At 38.5% G+C, this 19555-nt stretch overlaps 1 protein-coding gene across 11 annotated transcripts in view; it reads left to right on the top strand.

The window, feature by feature from the left end:
- The first annotated feature begins 8633 nt into the window (after positions 1-8633).
- LOC120527906 (NACHT, LRR and PYD domains-containing protein 3-like) overlaps positions 8634-19555 on the top strand; it is a 118860-nt gene continuing 107938 nt past the window's right edge. For 7 of the 11 annotated variants that reach the window (XR_005633421.1, XR_005633419.1, XR_005633423.1 and 4 more), the window contains exons 1-3: positions 8634-8890; positions 14573-14879; positions 17456-19118. Coding sequence is in view for 6 of the 11 variants with exons in the window: in XM_039751845.1 (XP_039607779.1) it covers positions 14609-14879; positions 17456-19118 (1934 nt within the window). In the remaining 5 variants the exon portion in view is untranslated. Of the gene's footprint in view, positions 8891-9206; positions 9229-9645; positions 9870-14572; positions 14880-17455; positions 19119-19555 lie in introns of those variants that run through there. The other 4 variants (XM_039751846.1, XM_039751850.1, XM_039751848.1 and 1 more) reach the window with 4 other exon arrangements.

Genomic DNA, 19555 nt, shown 5'->3' with positions numbered 1-19555 from the left:
ATTGCCTGTGAGTATTTAGCGGCAGAGTCTCTATGAACTTGTGGATTAGCCCGCGAGTATTTAGCGGCAGAATCTCTAAGAACTTGTGGATTTACCCGCAAGTATTTAGCGACAGCTTGTCTATTAACTTGTGGATTTTTCTGCGAGTATTTGGCGGCAGCGTCACGAAGTTGTTACCGTCTAGCTGCATCAGAAAATGTACCACGACATCTGACACACCTCCTTTTTACTGTTTTCTCACAGCTTGGATTGCTGCTGACGGACGGCCTTATATGGGAAGGCAGTCAATTACGTGGGAGGGATGGGGGACACAAAATAGGCAGGCAGCCAACTACGTGGGAGGCATGGTGATGGGGGACGCAACTCCGCCTCACACGGCAACCGAGCTGCAGGCTATGGACGTATATATGTACGTAAGTAGGATTCAATTATGACCATTACGTGCTTAACTTTTGTAAGTAACCTGTAAGTAACGAGCCTGCCAAATTTCAGCCTTCTACCTACACGGGAAGTTGAAGAATTAGTGATGAGTCAGTCAGTCAGTGAGGGCTTTGCCTTTTATTAGTATAGATGGGGCAAAGCCACATAATGGATGAAGTAAACATGCTTGTCAATGTAAGTTTTCATGGGACTAATTCTGTAGCCAAACAGGCACTAAACACTCCGTAACTTTTAACTTAAAATGTGTTTCCTTTTCATGTAAACTATACATATTTTTTCTTTTCTTGCTAGATGTCTCTGCATGGCTGCAGCTGTTTCCTGAACTGTTTGTTTGGATGTTACAGTTGTTCTTATTTGCACACTTACTGGTCCTGCATATCAGCACACAATTGTCAATAGTTATAGCTCAGTGGTCTGTTTCCTAAGCCAGTGGCACAAAACCCTTAACGCACATCCAGCAGTTTGCTCTCTGCACTAATCCCTTAAACAGTTCCTGCTCAACACATCATGTAGTGTTCAATTTCTAAGCACAAATTTTATGATCAATTCTCATGTTATGTTTTCATCATGCTAAGTTAAATAATGCTTACATTTGGAAATCAGCAAACATAACACAAAGCTCCACTGAGCAAACACTGCAGATCTTTTCTCCACACTTCTCTACCAATGCTATCAAATGTGAAAATTGTATCATATTTACAGTTAGAGGTATGAGACTAAATTAAAGAAAAAATATGTTAGGTGATGTACGGAGGGACTGAATCCATGACCTCCAGGCTTACAATGTACAGTATATATTCAAATATTGACAGTGATGTGACTGCTAGGCTACCACTAGTGCTACACACTATAGATTGTATTGTCAGAGTATGCATACACATATATGGGAGATGGATTATTTAGACACGCTTGTCAATGTAACTTTTTATGGGGCAGCAGACATTGAGGTTTGCTTCCTGGAATACCCAACCTTCTCTGTTGTTGACATTCCACCATATTCTCCCTTTCTGAACATCATTGAGGACTTATTTTCCTGATATCAATCAAATACAGTAAGATGCATTAGACTGTAAAAAACTGAAGTAAAAAAAGAATCAAGTGTCAGAAGAGGGGATTGAACCCATGACTTTCAGGGTCACAATGTACATGGCCAACCATTTTTACAGTATTTTGACCACTAAGATATATGAACTGCTGCTACAACCCCACTATCACAACAGAGTGTATCTTTTGAGTGTACATATACAGTATAATGGGAAAAGGCACACAATGGGTGAATTAGACACGCTTGTCAGATAGGGTCTAGATTGTTACTCCACGTGAGCAGTCAACTGAATATAAAGGCTTCTTTTAGGGAATCCATTCCCGGAGGGGTTTATCCGTTCCCGGGAATTTGGGAATCCCGCATGTCATTCTAGGAAATCCCGGGCTCCCAGGGATGACACAGTGCACAGGCATCTCATATGTAAATGGTCTTAGAACGACCGACACTTATTTTTAATAAAACTACTGCAATATTTGACACCAATAAAAGACTAACCTTACCTACAAGCAGTTCATGCTGTCATATAAGTACATGTATCTAGTTAGTTGTGGTAATAAGAGCGTAGAAAGCACAACATGTCCAGCATGCGGTCGTCCAGGCAAGAGCGCACCTTCGTGCAGAGTATGCCAGCTACTGGGAAAGCAAGCTCTGCCTCCACTGAAGTAGGCAGCACAGTCATCAGATACTGACACACTTGTTCTAAACAACACCCACACTTGCCGTTGCTCTGAAACACCGCCATTTCAGCTTTTACTGATACATCCAGTTTCTTGTCATCATTCTGTGATGGCAAGTTTCTTGGCACAGATAATGCGGATGCAACAGACTGACGCATTGCAATTTCAAGTTGCTGTTCAAAGTTGTTGTCTGACAGTCAATGAAGTCTGCCCCGTCCCGGCATTCGTGAGCTGCAGAGTGCAGTCTCCTCCCAGTCGACTGTGCTCAGTCTTAGTGGGAGCCGGGAGACTGACTGCTGCTGGTCTGTTGTTGATTGAATTAATCAGCAACACAATACACCGTGGGCCAAAAACTGTGCTTATTTTCAACTATAACTATTTCTTAATCGATTTTTACACTTTTACATGCTATATATGCGAGCTTGGCCATTCCTGGTTTCCCGAGAATTACAGCAGCTTCATTCGTGGGAATGCAGGAATGAAAAATGTCCAGATTCCCAAGCTTCTTTATATTTAGTTGACTGCTACACAATGGAGCACCATTGAGGCAACCGATGGTGTCGGAGAGGAAGGGGAATGGAGAGAGGCATAGAGGAAAAGGAAAGGCTATTTTGGTAACAGTGGGATTTTGAAATCCATTCAATGGTGAGGTTCAAATACTGACTGTGCCCTTTGTGGAGTTTGCTTGTTTCCCTGTGTCGGTTTTCTCCAGATTCTCTGGTTTCTTCTCACAGTCTATAGACATGCAGGTTCATTGAACCGTTGATGTCAAATTGTTCTTTGATATCTGTGTCCTTATTGGGAATGGCTGGTGCCTTGTTCAGTGATTGTTCTTTGTTCCCATTACTTGTGTGGATACACTTCATCTTCTCAGAGTCCCTGTTTCTAGATAAGTAGGGGTAGAAGAAGGATTTCTAATTTATGACAATTGAATTAAACTGTAAACCATTTCAAGTTCTACTGTAGTACATCAATGATCCCATCAGCTTCATACTTAACATCTCAAGCACTCCATCTGCATGTGTGGTCTACTCTGCTCTTTGAACTATAAGAGATACTCTTGATGATTGGTTCTGGTGGCTGCTCACTGTAAATATCATGATTGTGCTGATAAATGTGGATGGTCTACTTTTGGTTTGAGCTAACGAGAATCACATTGCAATTGTAGAGAACTCTTGCTTCCTGGTTGCTAACCATTTATGCTAACCACTACACTACCATAACTGGCCTGGGTTTCTGTCTGAGTTGATACAGTATATCAGACTATTTTACTTGAATAAGGAACAAGAGTTTGAAGTGGCAGCTAATTGTTTAACTTTACCTGATATTTGTGTTGAGTTCTTTTCTCACTTTTAGTCTATTTGGGTGCAGATGGATGCAATTTATTGAATGACATAATTTTGAAAGTTGTAAAGTTGGTGTAGTGAGTAGGGTACCAGCCCTAAAAGCAGTAGTAATGGGTTCAGTTCTGTAAAACTTGTTTCTGTTTATATTTATCATTGTCTATATTATCAGTGGATGGGGCCTAATCTATCAGCAGGAGCAGGTATGAGGTGTCACTGTGAAAGTATCTTTGTAATCCTTTACACACCAAGTAGATTGGCAGTGATCCTGGACTCTTCCCAAACTGCAAATTATAAAATGGAATTTGTGCTCGCATTTGTGGTGTGCTTACGCTCTTGCCTGGATGACCGCACACTGGACACGTTAGTAATAATAATTCATTATATTTATATAGCACTTTTTTCAGTACTCAAACCACTATCCACAGAGGGAGGGAACGGGAATCGAAAACACAATCTGCCACACTCTCCTTATTGCAAGGCAGCAGCACTACCACTGCACCACCAATGAAGACGTTGTGCTTTCTACACTCTTATTACCACAACTAAAGATACATGTACTTATATGACAGCATGAACTGCTTGTAGATAAGGTTAGTCTTTTATTTGTGTCAACGTATTGCAGTAGTTTTATTAAAATATAAGTGTTGGTCATTCTAAAAACGTTCACATGTGAGATGCTCGTGAACTGTGTCATCCCGGGAATGGATTCCCTAAAGGTGGCAGTAGGAAAACAATCTGTTTTGCACCCTTTTTGAACTGTCAGAAATGTCATTAATACTGTGTTTGAATAGCAAGAGTTTAGATATAAATGTCGAATATGTAAGTCTTAATTGAAATGATTAGAATCACTTTGTTGTTGACACAAGTAAAGCATATGCAGCAAAGTGTGCATCATTGAAAACCTGACAAGCAGCAGCATACAATATTGACAACTATATAATTTTATGTTTTTATTTTTCTTAGAGGAAACATTTAAGGTCATAATAGGAATTGAACTCAAACGTCTTGGTTGATGGGCATGTATGCAATCCACTATGCTACCACCAAACCTGGTCAGGAGGTCTTTTTCAGTTTATACTGTACATCATACTGTATGATTTGAATAAGATCAAAAGATTAAGGTGGAAGATAAATGTAGAAGTGGACCTCATATGTGGAATAACTATACAAACTATGGTATAATTTTATTTTGCCCAGTGTGTAACTCTGAAGAAATAGAAAGGTGTGATATTTTTTCCAAACAATAACATGAAGTGTTGGTGTAGTAGTTAGCATATTTGCCCTTAAAGGAGAAGTTGTGGATTCAGTTCCTGGGCATGATATATGTATATTCTATTTTGTTTTTGAAGTATCTATCAATTTCTATAGTAAATTTGCATTGTTCTTTGTTATCAGGCATTGCCTATTACTCTAGCATGAGAATCTAAAAGGTGTTTGTTTTGAAAAAATAGCAATGCCAAGAAACAAAGTAAAATATTGGGGTATATATTAACATTTAGAATATAATCAGGTTTAGGTGTGATCCTGGGTTATAAACAAAATGGAAATGTGTGAAATGGAATGTGTCCATTGATGTACAATGTACTTGTACTAAAATTTACAGTACAGTGAGTGATCTGTAGAAAATCTGAAAAATCATTTGGGTTTGCAACACTAACTCAGATGGTGTAGAGGTAAGTGCAACTCTCAATAAATCATGTAATCTCATTGTACTGGTTCAAATCCAGGAGGAGCACATTCCTGAAATGGAAGAGGAGGAAAAAGAGTGGTTTCAGATTTGGACAAGTTTTTAAAAAATGGTTTCTAGAAAAGTCTAATCCAAGCTTCCTGTGCTTGAGGATTACAAGTGGTTTGCACCTTGCGGTAAACACTATGTCTTTACTTTCATAAAGTCTTCTCTTGATTGTAGACTTTGGCAATGATAGCCTTACCTCCAGGAGAATGTTCTTGGTTTGACAAAATGTTGCGAAGGGACTCTTCTTCACCAAAAACAGAATTCTGCAATGATCAATAACAGTTGTCTTCCATGGTTTTGCACACCTTCTGGTGTTGCCGAATTCACCAGTGTATTCCTTCTTTTTAAGAATATACCAAATGGTTGATTTGAATACTCCTGGTGTTTCTACTATCTCCAAATGGTTTGTTTTGTCTTGTCAATCTAATGATGCACTGTTTTTACTTGCATGTACAGCTCATAGTAGTTCATAGTGACAGCTTCCAAATGCAAATCCCGCTCTTGGAATCAATTCCACACCTTTTACATGCTTAGTAATTAATAAAATATTGGGGGAACAGCTCCAACATGGTTATGGAACAGCTTGTCAGTCAAATATCCATAAACTTTTGAGCCCCTGTAAATGGGCAGAGCTATGCAAGAAATGTCTGTCATTCCTAAACGGCTCATACGATATTTTACACTTCAATCACATAATGGTCCCAAATCCATTTTAGAGGTATACAGAGCCAAAATTATTGAAAGTCCCATAACCGTCTGATGCTTGAGGTGTTTGCTTGTAAGCAAACTTGTTGACGTGTTATGAGTATATCTTTGTCCCGTGGAATTCAGTGTCCTTTCTGATTTGGCGCTGGAGCCCAAAGGTGTGATTGTGACGGGTCTCCTCGTGTTCCCGCATCCTTGCACACCATTTTTCTTTTGATTTAACACATGCTCTGTGCAAAATGCCACCCTATGAGGAAACATGCACGCGCAGACGTGTGCCCGCTGTTTTCTCACGTATAAAGATGTCATGAAGTTTGCCTTCTAAGGTTACAGGTGTATTACATGTTATTCATGTTTTACCGGGATACTATGTGAATTCCACGGGGCATAAATATCTTCATAACACGTTTCCCGACTCCAATAGACACACTACAGCTTCACCTACTGTTATTTTTGGTCCACTGCTAGTTTGTGGTCCTGGGGTACATTGCAGTAATGCTAAATCTGCAATTTAGACTTGTTAGGCCGGGTTTATACTTCACACGACACGACGCATGCTGCAGCGGATGCTCCTGCTACGCAAGCGTTGTACTGTTTATACTTGCGCGCGTAATTTAAATAAAGCTGGAGGAATTCAGCAGGTGGCAGTGCGAGATATTATCACGGTGAGAACATGTTCGGCTTCGCTGTGTTGTGAATTGCCTGGAACACCCATTAAATTCCGATGACACCTTACTGCAATATCTCTGAAAAGGATGTTTAATGATTAATTCCATCAATCCAGGGATGTGTCCATTCCAGCAAGCATTGGGCACGAGGCAGAAACAATTCCTGGATGGGGCCTCAGCTCATCGGAAGGTGAATACAAGCACTCACATACACGCTGGCGTCATTTTAGCGGCACCAAATCCCCAACTCTGCACAGTGTGGAAACCCAGCAGGAAAACATGTAAACTCCAAGCAGGGAATACCAGCAATGTGACACCCTGTGAGACAGCAGTGCTACCGCTCCGCCACCGTGTCACCCATGTGTGTAATTATTAACGGTATTCATTATTTAAACAAAATTAACGATTTATCTGTAAAATGTAACATACATACTTTTATGCATTTCATCATGAAAGTGATATCAAGTATAAATCTAAAGATTCTAAATTTGCAGAGAGTTGGAATATCATACATTTAATGTGTTCTCTTTGGTGATCTACTGCCCCTTGCCGCTGCTGTCAGGTCCAAGAAGCTTGTAGTGATTAAAAACTGGAATGATGTTTATGACGGTCTGCTTTAATGATAAAGTAAACTACGAGGTTAAAGTGGACATCTTGAGATTAAAGCCGAAATTTCCACTTTAATCGCAAAATACACCTTTTCACCATGTCCTTAATATTTTTTCTCTGTGGGTCAAATACAGCGCTGTAAATTATTTTGATGTTGTGGAGATGCAAAAAAATGACAACACAGAAGATGGTATGTGAGACTTTTAAAATGTATCGTGTCATTAAAATCGGGAATATGCGATGCTTGAATATAAAAGCACCATGAATGCATTTGTATGTCGGCATTTTGCTTCACCAAATCGAACCATTCATCAAACATCGAAGCGAGCACATCGATCTCGTAGGATCGGCAAAGCGGCTTTCTGTCACATGTAGATAGTGAACAGAGACTCTAACATCACATTCCGACTTTTATTACGCTGCGCCTTCCGACTTTTTGCTGGCACTGCAACTCGCGCACGCGTCGCATTAATTTCTGAGGAACCTGCTCAGAGGACAGTGAAATGAACGCTGGGAACATGTGGCAGCCATGATGCGGGTGCGTACGCGTTCTGAGCGTGAAGTATAAATGAGCCCTTACTGTAAATACGCGCTTAGACCAGATCAGCACAGGCTCACCCTTGGCTGATATAGCACACCACGACTGACCGCAGTCACCCATACGATCCAAAATTCAAAAGAAAAAAAATGTTCATGTAGTCAGTAACCTCGTGACGTGAAGAATGGGCGGGGGTTACTGAGGTTTATTTGAAATAGTTTTTAATTGCAGCGTATTTTATAGACTAGTCAAAAACACTGAAGCTGTAATGACAATTAAATGAAAATTATGCGTAGCGAACTTTATTAAATACCGTCTGAAATGCATCCATGCATTTAGTCGATATCTTATTTGCCATATTCTAGTGCATCACGCTACACAATCCATTTCGGCACCTCATTTACTCCGTGTCGTTATATGATTTTTCCAAGTACTACTGTACAATGCCTGACCCCTGCAGTCAAACGAAAAGACCATTTCCCCCCGGGGATTAATAAAGTGTTCCAGAAACCAAAAACATGACTTTAAAATATGATAATACTGTGATGCACATTCTAATATATGTATTGAATTTTCACTTCCTGTACCTTACGCAGCTTTTTTCATTGGTCGTATGAGAGCCAATGAAAACGAGACAGGGCGTTCTTGTGAGTGTTTGAACCAATAAGAAAGAGGCATGGCTTTCCTGAACTCTAAATTATAAACATATTATCTACTTGGGACTTTCCCTATCAATAAGTCCCGATGACTTTGGTTTAACCAATGTTAAGCGAGTACGACTTCAGATAGGCATTATGAGTAGCCAATGGTAACTGCCGACGCTCCTCTCCCAACTATAGGATAGAACCACAGGGTCCTGCCGTTTGATGCTTTTCTGTTAAGAATGTTTGGACCTGCTTCTTTCTTTTGTATGAAATGAAAGGGGCGTTTCTTCAATTTCATATATTCTTAATATGGTACAGGTCCGCCCACTCATCTCACTGCCTGGGCAGTTGCGTAGTTGTTAATACTGTACTTGCAAAGCGTAGAGGATTCATGTTTGGCTTAATTTTAATCGTAACATTTTCTTAAATGTTTAACTTTGTCAAATATTATAAAAAGAACTGCGGTTGTCTTTGGACATAAAGTAAGTTTTGCAAGAACACTGACTTTTCTCTGTATACTCGGCCGTGTTACTGGTAGCGTTCGTTTCTTTTATTTATTTGAGCACTGATTTTAAATGAGAGTTGAACTGCGGATGTTTTCTTTGTTTTGCAGTCTTACCAACCGCGCTCAAAAAGCGACGCCACAGTTTTCGTGGGCGTAGCACCTATCATTTTTGGAGGCATATGTTGTACTAGGGTGTTGAATGTAGGGAGAAGTCAAGCAAAATGACATTTTATTAGCTAACTAAAAAGATTACGATATGCAAGCTTTCGAGGCAACTCAGGCCCCTTCTTCAGGCAAGATGTATGGCAACTCCAGGTACTGTACTGTTTTTCTTTCCTAGACTTGGAAGCGTGTTGAGGTGAGACATACGAGTAGTGAAACATTTCAGTCGTTACTGATGGAGCTGTTGCGCCAATCCATTTGAGATAGTTTTGCAACGCTTGGTATGTGCATTGAACGGCGTTTGTGATTTCTGACTTATACGTCTGAGGTGAATACAAAGTTATAATGGCACTGGTGTCGACGTTTAGAATTAATCAGAGATGCAGTGCAGATCATAACGAAGCACCCTTTAACACTGCTTATGTTTATTAAATGTGTTGAGTGCAGCTGCTTTAACATGAAAATAAATGCAAGCATTTCACAAAATAATTATAAAGTTTTTTCTTTTGGATATCTGTTATTTGGGACACGTTGTGGTTATTGTTAACAGCTTTCACAGCTACAGGAATGTGGTTGTGAGGCCCTGCCCCTGGTGTCAGCGAGGAGTGTGCATATTCAGCTGCTAGTACAAACTTCAATTTTCCGGTCCCAGATACACGTTTTGGTGATTGGCAGTTCAACATTTTCTCTTCACGCGTTGGCGTGTGCATGAATGATAAATGCACTCTGATGGACTGGCGCACAGTCTGTGTGAACTGGAATCGGATTGAGTGGGAAGGAAAATGGATGGCTCAGTAAGAGTTTTAATTTCAGTTTGTGCTACTTTGTCATCTTTTGAATTTTTTAGAGAAATTACTTGACAGTGGGAAATTTTTTGGCCAACTTGGTTTTATTCGGACTGTATTTACAGTTGTGCATGAAAGTTTGTGAACCCTTTAGAATTTTCTATATTCATAAGTATGACCTAAAACATAAGATTTTCACTAGTCCTAAAAGTAGATAAAGAGAAACTAGTTAAACAAATGAGACAACATTTATTTATATAGCACATTTTCATACAAACAGTAGCTCAAAGTGCTTTACATAATAAAGAATAGAAAAATAAAAGACAATAAGAAAATAAGTCAACAAGACAAAAATAGTATACTTGGTTATTTTATTTATTGAGGAAAATGATTAAATATTACATATTTGTGAGTGGCAAAAGTATGTGAACCTCTAGGATTAGCAGTTAGTTTGAAGGTGAAATTCGAGTCAGGTGTTTTCAATCAATGGGATGACAATCGGGTGTGAGTGGGCACCCTGTGTTATTTAAAGCACAGGGATCTATCAAAGTCTGCTCTTCACAACACGTTTGTGGAAGTATATCATGGCACGAACAAAGGAGATTTCTGAGGACATCAGAAAAAGAGTTGTTGATGCTCATCAGGCTAGAAAAGGTTACAAAACAATCTCTAAAGAGTTTGGACTCCACCAATCTACAGTCAGACAGATTGTGTATAAATGGAGGAAATTCAAGACCATTGTTACCCTCCCCAGGAGTGGTCGACCAACAAAGATCACTCCAAGAGCAAGGCCTGTAATAGTTGGCAAGGTCACAAAGGACCCCAGGGTAACTTCTAAGCAACTGAAGGCCTCTCTCACAATTGCTAATGTTCATGTTCATGAGTCCACCATCAGAAGAACACTGAACAACAATGGTGTGCATGGCATTGTTGCAAGGAGAAAGCCACTGCTCTCCAAAAAAGCATTGCTGCTCGTCTGCAGTGGACAAACTAGAAGGCTATTGGAAGAATGTTTTGTGGACAGATGAGACCAAAATAGAACTTTTTGGTTTAAATGAAAAGCGTTATGTTTGGATAAAGGAGAATACTACATTCCAGCATAAGAACCTTATCCCATCTGTGAAATATGGTGGTGGTAGTATCATGGTTTGGGCCTGTTTTGTCGCATCTGGGCCAGGATGGCTTGCCTTCATTGATGGAACAATGAATTCTGAATTATATCAGAGAATTCTAAAGGAGAATGTCAGAGCATCTGTCCATGAACTGAATCTCAAGACAAGATGGGTCATGCCGCAAGACAACAACCCTAAGCACACAAGTTGTTCTACCAAAGAATGGTTAAAGAAGAATAAAGTTAATGTTTTAGAATGGCCAAGTCAAATTACCTGACCTTAATCCAATCGAAATGTTGTGGAAAGACCTGAAGCGAGCAGTTAATGTGAGGAAACCCACCAACATCCCATAGTTGAAGCTGTTCTGTACGGAGGAATGGGCTAAAATTCCTCCAAGCTGGTTTGCAGGAATGATCAAAAGTTAACGGAAGCATTTAGTTGCAGTTATTGCTACAAAGGGGGGTCACACCAGATACTGAAAGCAAAGGTTCACATACGTTTGCCATTCACAAATATGTAATATTCGATCATTTTCCTTAATAAATGACCAAGTATAATATTTTTGTCTCATTTGTTTAACTGGATTCTCTTTATCTACCTTTAAGACTTGAGTGAAAATCTGATGATGTTTTAGGTCATATTTATGCAGAAATATAGAAAATTCTAAAGGGTTCATAAACTTTCAAGCACAACTGTAATGGCATGGAAGTTTTTAAATAACTGCTGCTATCTGCAAAGATCAGATTTTCCATGTTAAGTATTTAGTTTTTCTGAAAATGTGTATATTGAACAAGTGTGTAGTTTGTTTTGCGTCAGTTTTCGGTCAGTTAAAAGCTAGTATCATTGCATCATGTGAAACCATATATAGATAGATATATAGATGCTCAAGTGAAAATGTGTTTGTTTAGGATTTTGCAACTATTTCTGTTGCTATGCTTGCTGCAGATTCACATGTACTCAACACCTTTGTAGCACTGCAACAAAATCAAAACATTGTAATGTTATTTCTGAAATTTAGCAGGTAAGAAAGACAGAAGTTTTGAGGTAAGGTAGTTATAGTTATTAATCATGGAGTAAGAGAGTGGTTGATGTGCTGCATGCTGATTATTATTAAATAAATTGCACATTTGTATATTCATCAGTTCTTTTTCCAGTCCTTTGTCCTACTCAGTATTTTGTGCCAAACGTGGAGAGGTAGGGGGCCTTTACTTCAGGATACAAGTTACAAACCCAGATTGAATGTGTGTTTATGTGTATATACAGTGCATCCGAAAAGTATTCACAACGCATCACTTGTTCCACATTTTGTTATATTACAGGCTTATTCCAAAATGGATTAAATTCATTTTTTTCCTTCAGAATTCTACACACAACACCCCATAATGACAATGTGAAAAATGTTTACTTGAGATTTTTGCAAATTTATTAAAAATAAAAAACTGAGAAATCACATGTACATAAGTATTCAGTCTTTTCCATGAAGCTCAAAATTGAGCTCAGGTGCATCCTGTTTCCCTTGATCATCCTTGAGATGTTTCTGCAGCTTAATTGGAGTCCACCTGTGGTAAATTCAGTTGATTGGACATGATTTGGAAAGGCACACACCTGTCTATATAAGGTCCCACAGTCAGAGCACAAACCAAGCATGAAGTCAAAGGAATTGTCTGTAGACCTCAGAGACAGAATTGTCTGGAGAAGGTTACAGAAAAATTTCTGCTGCCTTGAAGGTCCCAATGAGCTCAGTGGCCTCCATCATCCGTAAGTGGAAGAAGTTTGAAACCACCAGGACTCTTCCTAGAGCTGGCCGGCCAGCTAAACTGAGTGATCGGGGGAGAAGGGCCTTAGTCAGGCAGGTGATTAAGAACCCGATGGTCACTCTGTCAGAGCTCCAGACGTCCTCTGTGGAGAGAGGAGACACTTCCAGAAGGACAAACATCTCTGCAGCAATCCACCAATCAGGCCTGTATGGTAGAGTGGCCAGACGAAAGCCACTCCTTAGTAAAAGGCACATGGCAGCCCGCCTGGAGTTTGCCAAAAGGCACCTGAAGGACTCTCAGACCATGAGAAACAAAATTCTCTGGTCTGATGAGACAAAGATTGAACTCTTTGGTGTGAATGCCAGGCACCACTCATCACCAGGCCAATACCATCCCTACTGTGAGGCAAGGTGGTGGCAGCATCGTGCTGTGGGGATGTTTTTCAGCGGCAGGAACTGGCAGACTAGTCAGGATAAAGGGAAAGATGACTGCAGCAATGTACAGAGACATCCTGGATGAAAACCTGCTCCAGAGAACTCTTAACCTCAGACTGCGGCGACGGTTCATCTTTCAGCAGGACAACGACCCTAAGCACACAGCCAAGATATCAAAGGAGTTGATTAAGGACAACTCTGTGAATGTCCTTGAGTGGTCCAGCCAGAGCCCAGACTTGAATCCAATTGACGCTTTCCATCCAACCTGATAGAGTTTGAGAGGTGCTGCAAAGATGAATGGGCGAAACTTGCCAAGGATAGATGTGCCAAGCTTGTGGCATCATATTCAAAAAGACTTGAGGCTGTAATTGCTGCCAAAGGTGCATCGACAAAGTATTGAGCAAAGGCTGTGAATACTTATGTACATGGGATTTCTCAGTTTTTTTATTTTTAATAAATTTGCAAAAACCTCAAGTAAACTTTTTTCACGTTGTCATTATGGGGTGTTTATGTGTAGAATTCTGAGGGAAAAAAAATGAATTTAATCCATTTTGGAATAAGGCTGTAACGTAACAAAATGTGGAAAAAGTGACGCGCTGTGAATACTTTCCGGATGCACTGTAACTGGGATACAATGCAAGCAAGTTTCAGGATAAATACTAAGAGTGCCAGAGAGCTGGCTGAATGGTGGCCATCAAATGAACACGCCATTAACAGACATGAACCCAGCAAAATGCAGGCTTAAAAATACCATCACTTGAATAATAAAAGACTTTAATATCCTCGTTCGCTATATGTTGCAGGTGTTGAGAGAGGTTAGGAACATGCGCTGATACAGCACATTGACATAACAGATCAACTCCGGATTCCAGCCATGCAACTGGGGTCACCTCAGGACCACACTAGTTCAGGTGGAATGGAACAGCGTGAGGTTTTTTATGGTGGCTGGAGTGCCACTTCTGCCACCAGGTGTTGAAAGCTCAGGAATAAAAGACCATTTTAAGATATGTGATTCTTTTTTTTCCTCTTTTTGCAGATTTCTAGCTAACCATATGCAAACCATATCGCAGCCCTTTTCACACACACATATATTTATTTATTTAGTATTGGGGCATATCAATAATTGAAGTAATAGGAGGATGGTGGTCAGAGGATAGGTTCTTGAAATCATTAGCATCTAAACTCAGGCAAATGCAGTATTTTGAGTAATAAAATAAATGCTAAGTAGTTATTTGTTACAGGAATGAAGAATCTAGGATTTGGAGGATAGGTGATCATTTTTCTGTCAGTTTCAGAAAACAGATTAATAATTTTATATATTACTGCACCGTCTCATTACTGAAATTTTAAGTCCTTGCTGATATCAACAATTTGACTTTCCCTCTTAGCCATTTCTGTTTCTTTTCTAGTAGACTTTGAAGATTTAAATATAACAGTTGCTAACTATGGGAGACAGCCTGCATGATGGAGTCTTAAAAACATTAATCAAGTTGAATAATACCCAATTTAAGAATTTCAGCCTTGAACTTGAGGATATCTTAAAGAAACATGGATTTCATCAATCTACAGATGAAAAGTTGAGAAGCTTAACACGAGAATATGCTACAGAACTCTTGATTGATCATTTCCAAGATGATGCCATTTCTGCAGTTACTGATATAATACTGCGCATTGAGAAGAAACAAACTGTTGCTTCTCTTGAGGAACATGACAAAGGTAGGAGACAAAAAACTATATGTATATTTTGAAACAATATTTATTCATTCACTCTGGTGTGAAGATATAAAGTTAAGCCATGAAGACCAAAGATTTAAAAAAAAAACCCTACAAAGATCGGAGACTTTTGCTTATGGTAATCTTGCATTTTATGCCAAAAAAGTGAAAGTGCTTAAAATATAACATCTCTTGTCTGGTGCTTAATTTGGTGAAGTTTATACAACATAAAGACAATAGTAATATACAAGGTGGTACCCGAAAATAACCGGAATGGGAGGAGAGATAAATTGTTTTAATAATTTTTGCTTACCAAATCTGTAGTCTCCTTCAAAGTGCTCTTCATATGAATGAATGAATGCAGTTGTCCCAACGGTTTTCCCACTGGTGCAACCATTTTTGGAATTGCTGAACTGAAATGTTGTCCAATGCCTGAAGCGATTTTTCTTTGACTTCCTCCATGGTACAAAAACACTTTACTCTCAGTTCTTTTTTCATGTGCAGAAGCAAGTAAAAGTCACACAGAGCAAGATCAAGTGACATTTCCCCTTGTTTGAAACGTGAAAAACACTCATATACTTGTGTTTTACTTAAAGCTTCCTCTTTAAAAGCAGTTTCAAGCATCACTACAGTTTCAGCAGCTGTTTTCCCTAAGAGAAAACTGTTCTTTGTGATGGATGATCTATAAACTATATTTTTTAGTATATATTTTATTTTTTAAACTATTTGCTGTAACTCTTCTTTTGACATTTTCTGCTTACCTCTTTGCACTACACTAAAGTATATCCTAAGCATATCTTAATTAATGACTGTAGTTGCTGCATCTCATTTCCTTGAAGATATTAAACTCCCTCACGACTTCTTAGCACAGTTTGAGGTTTTCAGATTATTGCTAGCCTGTCACATTATGAAAGCCAGTTAATGTGCTGCCTTTTATCAACAATGTCTATATGAATGTTTTCCATTTTAAGAGTTCTGGCCCATCATTTTCCATCCTCTTGTGGTACATTCAACTAAGAGACATCAGCCAGACAAGCGTCTATTTGTTTGCATGGTACATGACTCTTATGGCTGCATTGCATATATTGTAATTGAGTGCTTTTCGGATATCAGCTCTCAAACATAAAAGAGCCTATCCCTACAACTTAAGACAAAATCAAATCTGTCTTACTTTGTTGTAACGTATTGCACAGTAATGACTCTGTTGCTGGAAATATTGCACTCCATGACTTGCTGTCATGGGCATGTGTATTGGCTGTCCTTGACTTTCAAAGAATATGTAAATGAAAGCTTCACATTGCACAGTAGAATACTGCAAGTCTTGGCTGTGGCACATCCTTAAAGGCCATTTCTTTTAAGGCATATTAATACAGCCAAAGCTTGTACTTTGGTGCTGGATAACTGTGCAAGATGCTGAGGAAACACTTTAATGGATTTACTTATATCTCTTAAGCAAGAGACCTTAAATTTTGTTCATAAGATGCAGATGGGGTCTGTGATCTTTGACTTTTTCAGTCTTCAGCTTGCCCACTTTCTAAATGTGTTTTGACAGACCTTTGACTTTTTCAGTCTTCAGCTTGCCCACTTTCTAAATGTGTTTTGACATCTTGTGCACTACATCTTGAAAATTTGTTTTGGTGGGATATAGATTTGTTTATATAAAACACAGGTTTGCTATTGACATAAAATATTCATTTTATATAGGTAGTGCCAAGATTATCCCTGTGCCATGTTCAGCCTACCCTGTCCTACCTGACAGTTAAACAAACTAGTGCAGAGTCATTAGAGAAAAGTTGTAAATTACTAAGGTCTCTGACATTCTCCCAAGGTTACTCAACTGCAGAATAGTATAGTATCTGTCCTACAGTCTGAATGGCTAAATTAGTATGCACGTGTTAAGTTTAAAAAGGGTACTATTTTTTTTTTTTCCACAAAGAAAATATATTTGGTGTAAGGGAAATTCAAAAAAGTCCTAGAAACTGCCTGGCTGTTAGCACATCATGGCTTCATCTATATCTGCGCAGCTTATATTAGAAATAAGATCATGTGTAACATCTTGTTCTATGATAACAGTTACATAAGAAGTCTTATTCTGTAAACCAAATGTTTAAACAAGACTTTCAATGATTAGCTATTTTGGGACCTTTGGGTGTCGTTTAATGGCAGAGGAATATTTCTAGAATGTGCCTTTTATCCAAATGCTGATTTTTCAGGATTGTAGTGTTTACCAGCTATTAGTATATGTACTGTAAATGAACCTAAGTGATATCAGGAGCTGTTCTCATAAGACTAGCTAGAGTGCTGTGGAGAGCCTTGCTGCTCGCATAGTGACCCTCTACCAGTTGGTGTCAATAAAGGACATCTTTGCATTTCATTTATATCACTGAGTTTTTCAAATTACAAAGTATTTTCCGCAACGCTTGCAGTATCCAGAGAGGTTGTACTTAAAGGCAAAAATATCTTATAAATGTGTTATGCAGCCTGATGATAAATGTGGAAAGATTTGCCATTTTAAGCTAAAATTATTTTCATTAATTTTTTATTAGTGTATTGAATTTTTTAATCATGTTTATTTGCAGGTAAACTATATAAAGAAGCACTGCAAAAGAAATTTGCTGTAGCTGAGCCATACAACCCATGTCTGGAAGACCAAACACAATATTTAGAGAATGAGTTTGTAGATTTAGCTATCTGTTTCAGTGAGTGGGAAAAGGAAGAATTTGAATCCTTCCTGCGAATGAAAGGAAGTCTACATGAAGAAATAATTGCAAATAATTCAAGGCAAGGGAGTAATATTAGAAGTTTGTTTGATGTTGACAAAAATGGTAAAAGACCAAAAAACATTGTGCTTGAAGGCATTGCTGGGATTGGAAAAACCTATACAGCAAGACACATTCTTTTCCAGTGGGCATCTGGAGAACTTTATCAATGCTTGTTTAACTATGTATTCTACATAAAATGCTCCACTATTACTTCTTCCCAGGCTAATGGCTGCTTGTCGGACTTACTATTTGATTCCTTGGATGAAACCTTGCAATCAGTTAAAGGAGATTTTCTAGAAGAGCCAGAAAAGATCCTGTTTATTTTAGATGATTTTCATGAGCTCAGTATACCAGATGGTACATCCTTAAGTAAAGCTCTTGCTCCACAAATCACGCTGAATAAAGTGATCAGTCGACAGTCTCTGCCAGAAGCATCTTTACTTATCATGACAAAACCAGGTATGCAAGATAGACTGAATTCTGTAGACCGTTGTGGCACCATTTTGGGGTTTTCAAAACAAGGACGAGAAAAATATTTTGCAAACTTTTTCAAGGCCAGTGAGAGGGCAGAGGCAATATTAAAATTTATTTCCAGTGATGAAGATTTTTGCACGCTTTGTTTTATTCCTCTTGTATGCCTCTTGGTGTGCAAGTCATTGAATATTGAGAGCAATTTAATACAGTGTTTACAGAATACCACAGAAATATTAGTATCTTTTTTTGTAAACATATCTAAAAATCTTCCTGACTATGGACAATCTCAGAGACTTAGTATTTTGGCTTATGAGGGAGTCAAGGCAAAAAAGGTACTATTCAAAGAGGATGATCTGAAAAAGCATTCTGTAGATGCCATTGTGGTTAAATTCTTAAATTTAGTCAAGTTGAAGGATAAGGACACTGCTAAAATTTATTACAGTTTTCCTCACCTTATTATTCAAGAAATGTTTGCTGCAGCATTTTGTGTTGGAGATAAAGGTGGATCTGGCATTGCATTACTAGAAGAATTTATTAATGCAAAAAATGAATATTACTTTTTTGAATGTAACATGTTTGAAATGGCCCTTCATAATCCATCTGCCTTTGAAAGAATGAAGAAGATTCCAGATCAGAATTATTTATTATCAACTATCAGATTCATATTTGGCATTTCAAATCCTGTGATACTGGAAAAGCTTAAGTTAAATCCTTCCCCCCAGATGAAGAAAAAATTGCAGGAGTTCAGTAAAGGTGCCTTCAGTCGAAGCTCTAATTATAAACTACAACCTTTTTTTTGGAAGTGCTTACATGAATTACATGAAGATAAATTTGTACGAAGTGTGATGTGCAATGTGGATCATCTGTCTGGCTCAGATATTAACTGCACTGCACTGACCTACATCCTTCTGCATTCTACAAAGATTAATAACCTTTGTTTAAAGCAATATAATTTAGGGTATCAAGAACTGAAGGTACTTCAGCCAGGAATGGAAAAGATTTCAAGGTAAATATACTTTTTATATCTAAAATCTGAACTTTTATGTGGCAAAATATGAGGCTTCTCTGAATCCACAATTTTGAGCTAAGGCGAGTTTGAGTTAAGTAACATGATTTTAACCATTAACAATTTAGATTGGTGTTTTATTCTTTGTTTTAAATTTATTTCCAAAATGGGACTGGAGTTTATCTGTAATGTTTGGGTATAAGACATCTTTGAACATAGTATGACAGAATCTCAAGATATGATCACTCACATAGGGCCAATTCAGCGTCATCAGTCAGTGTAATCTTCATGGAAGAATAATTGAAATTAGTATAGTGCAGTAGATTTAGCCCTGTAAAATCATATCTACAGAAGATTGTGTTCAGTTTCTGAAGTGGCTACTGACTCTGTGGAGCTTGCGCATTCTCCCTGTATCATTGTAAATTTTTCTCCAGGTC

The sequence above is a fragment of the Polypterus senegalus genome, chromosome 4, assembly GCF_016835505.1.
Source record: "Polypterus senegalus isolate Bchr_013 chromosome 4, ASM1683550v1, whole genome shotgun sequence".
Lineage (NCBI taxonomy): Eukaryota > Metazoa > Chordata > Cladistia > Polypteriformes > Polypteridae > Polypterus > Polypterus senegalus.
The sequence above is the reverse complement of the archived record's forward strand: the minus strand, read 5'-3'. Positions and strand labels throughout refer to the sequence as shown.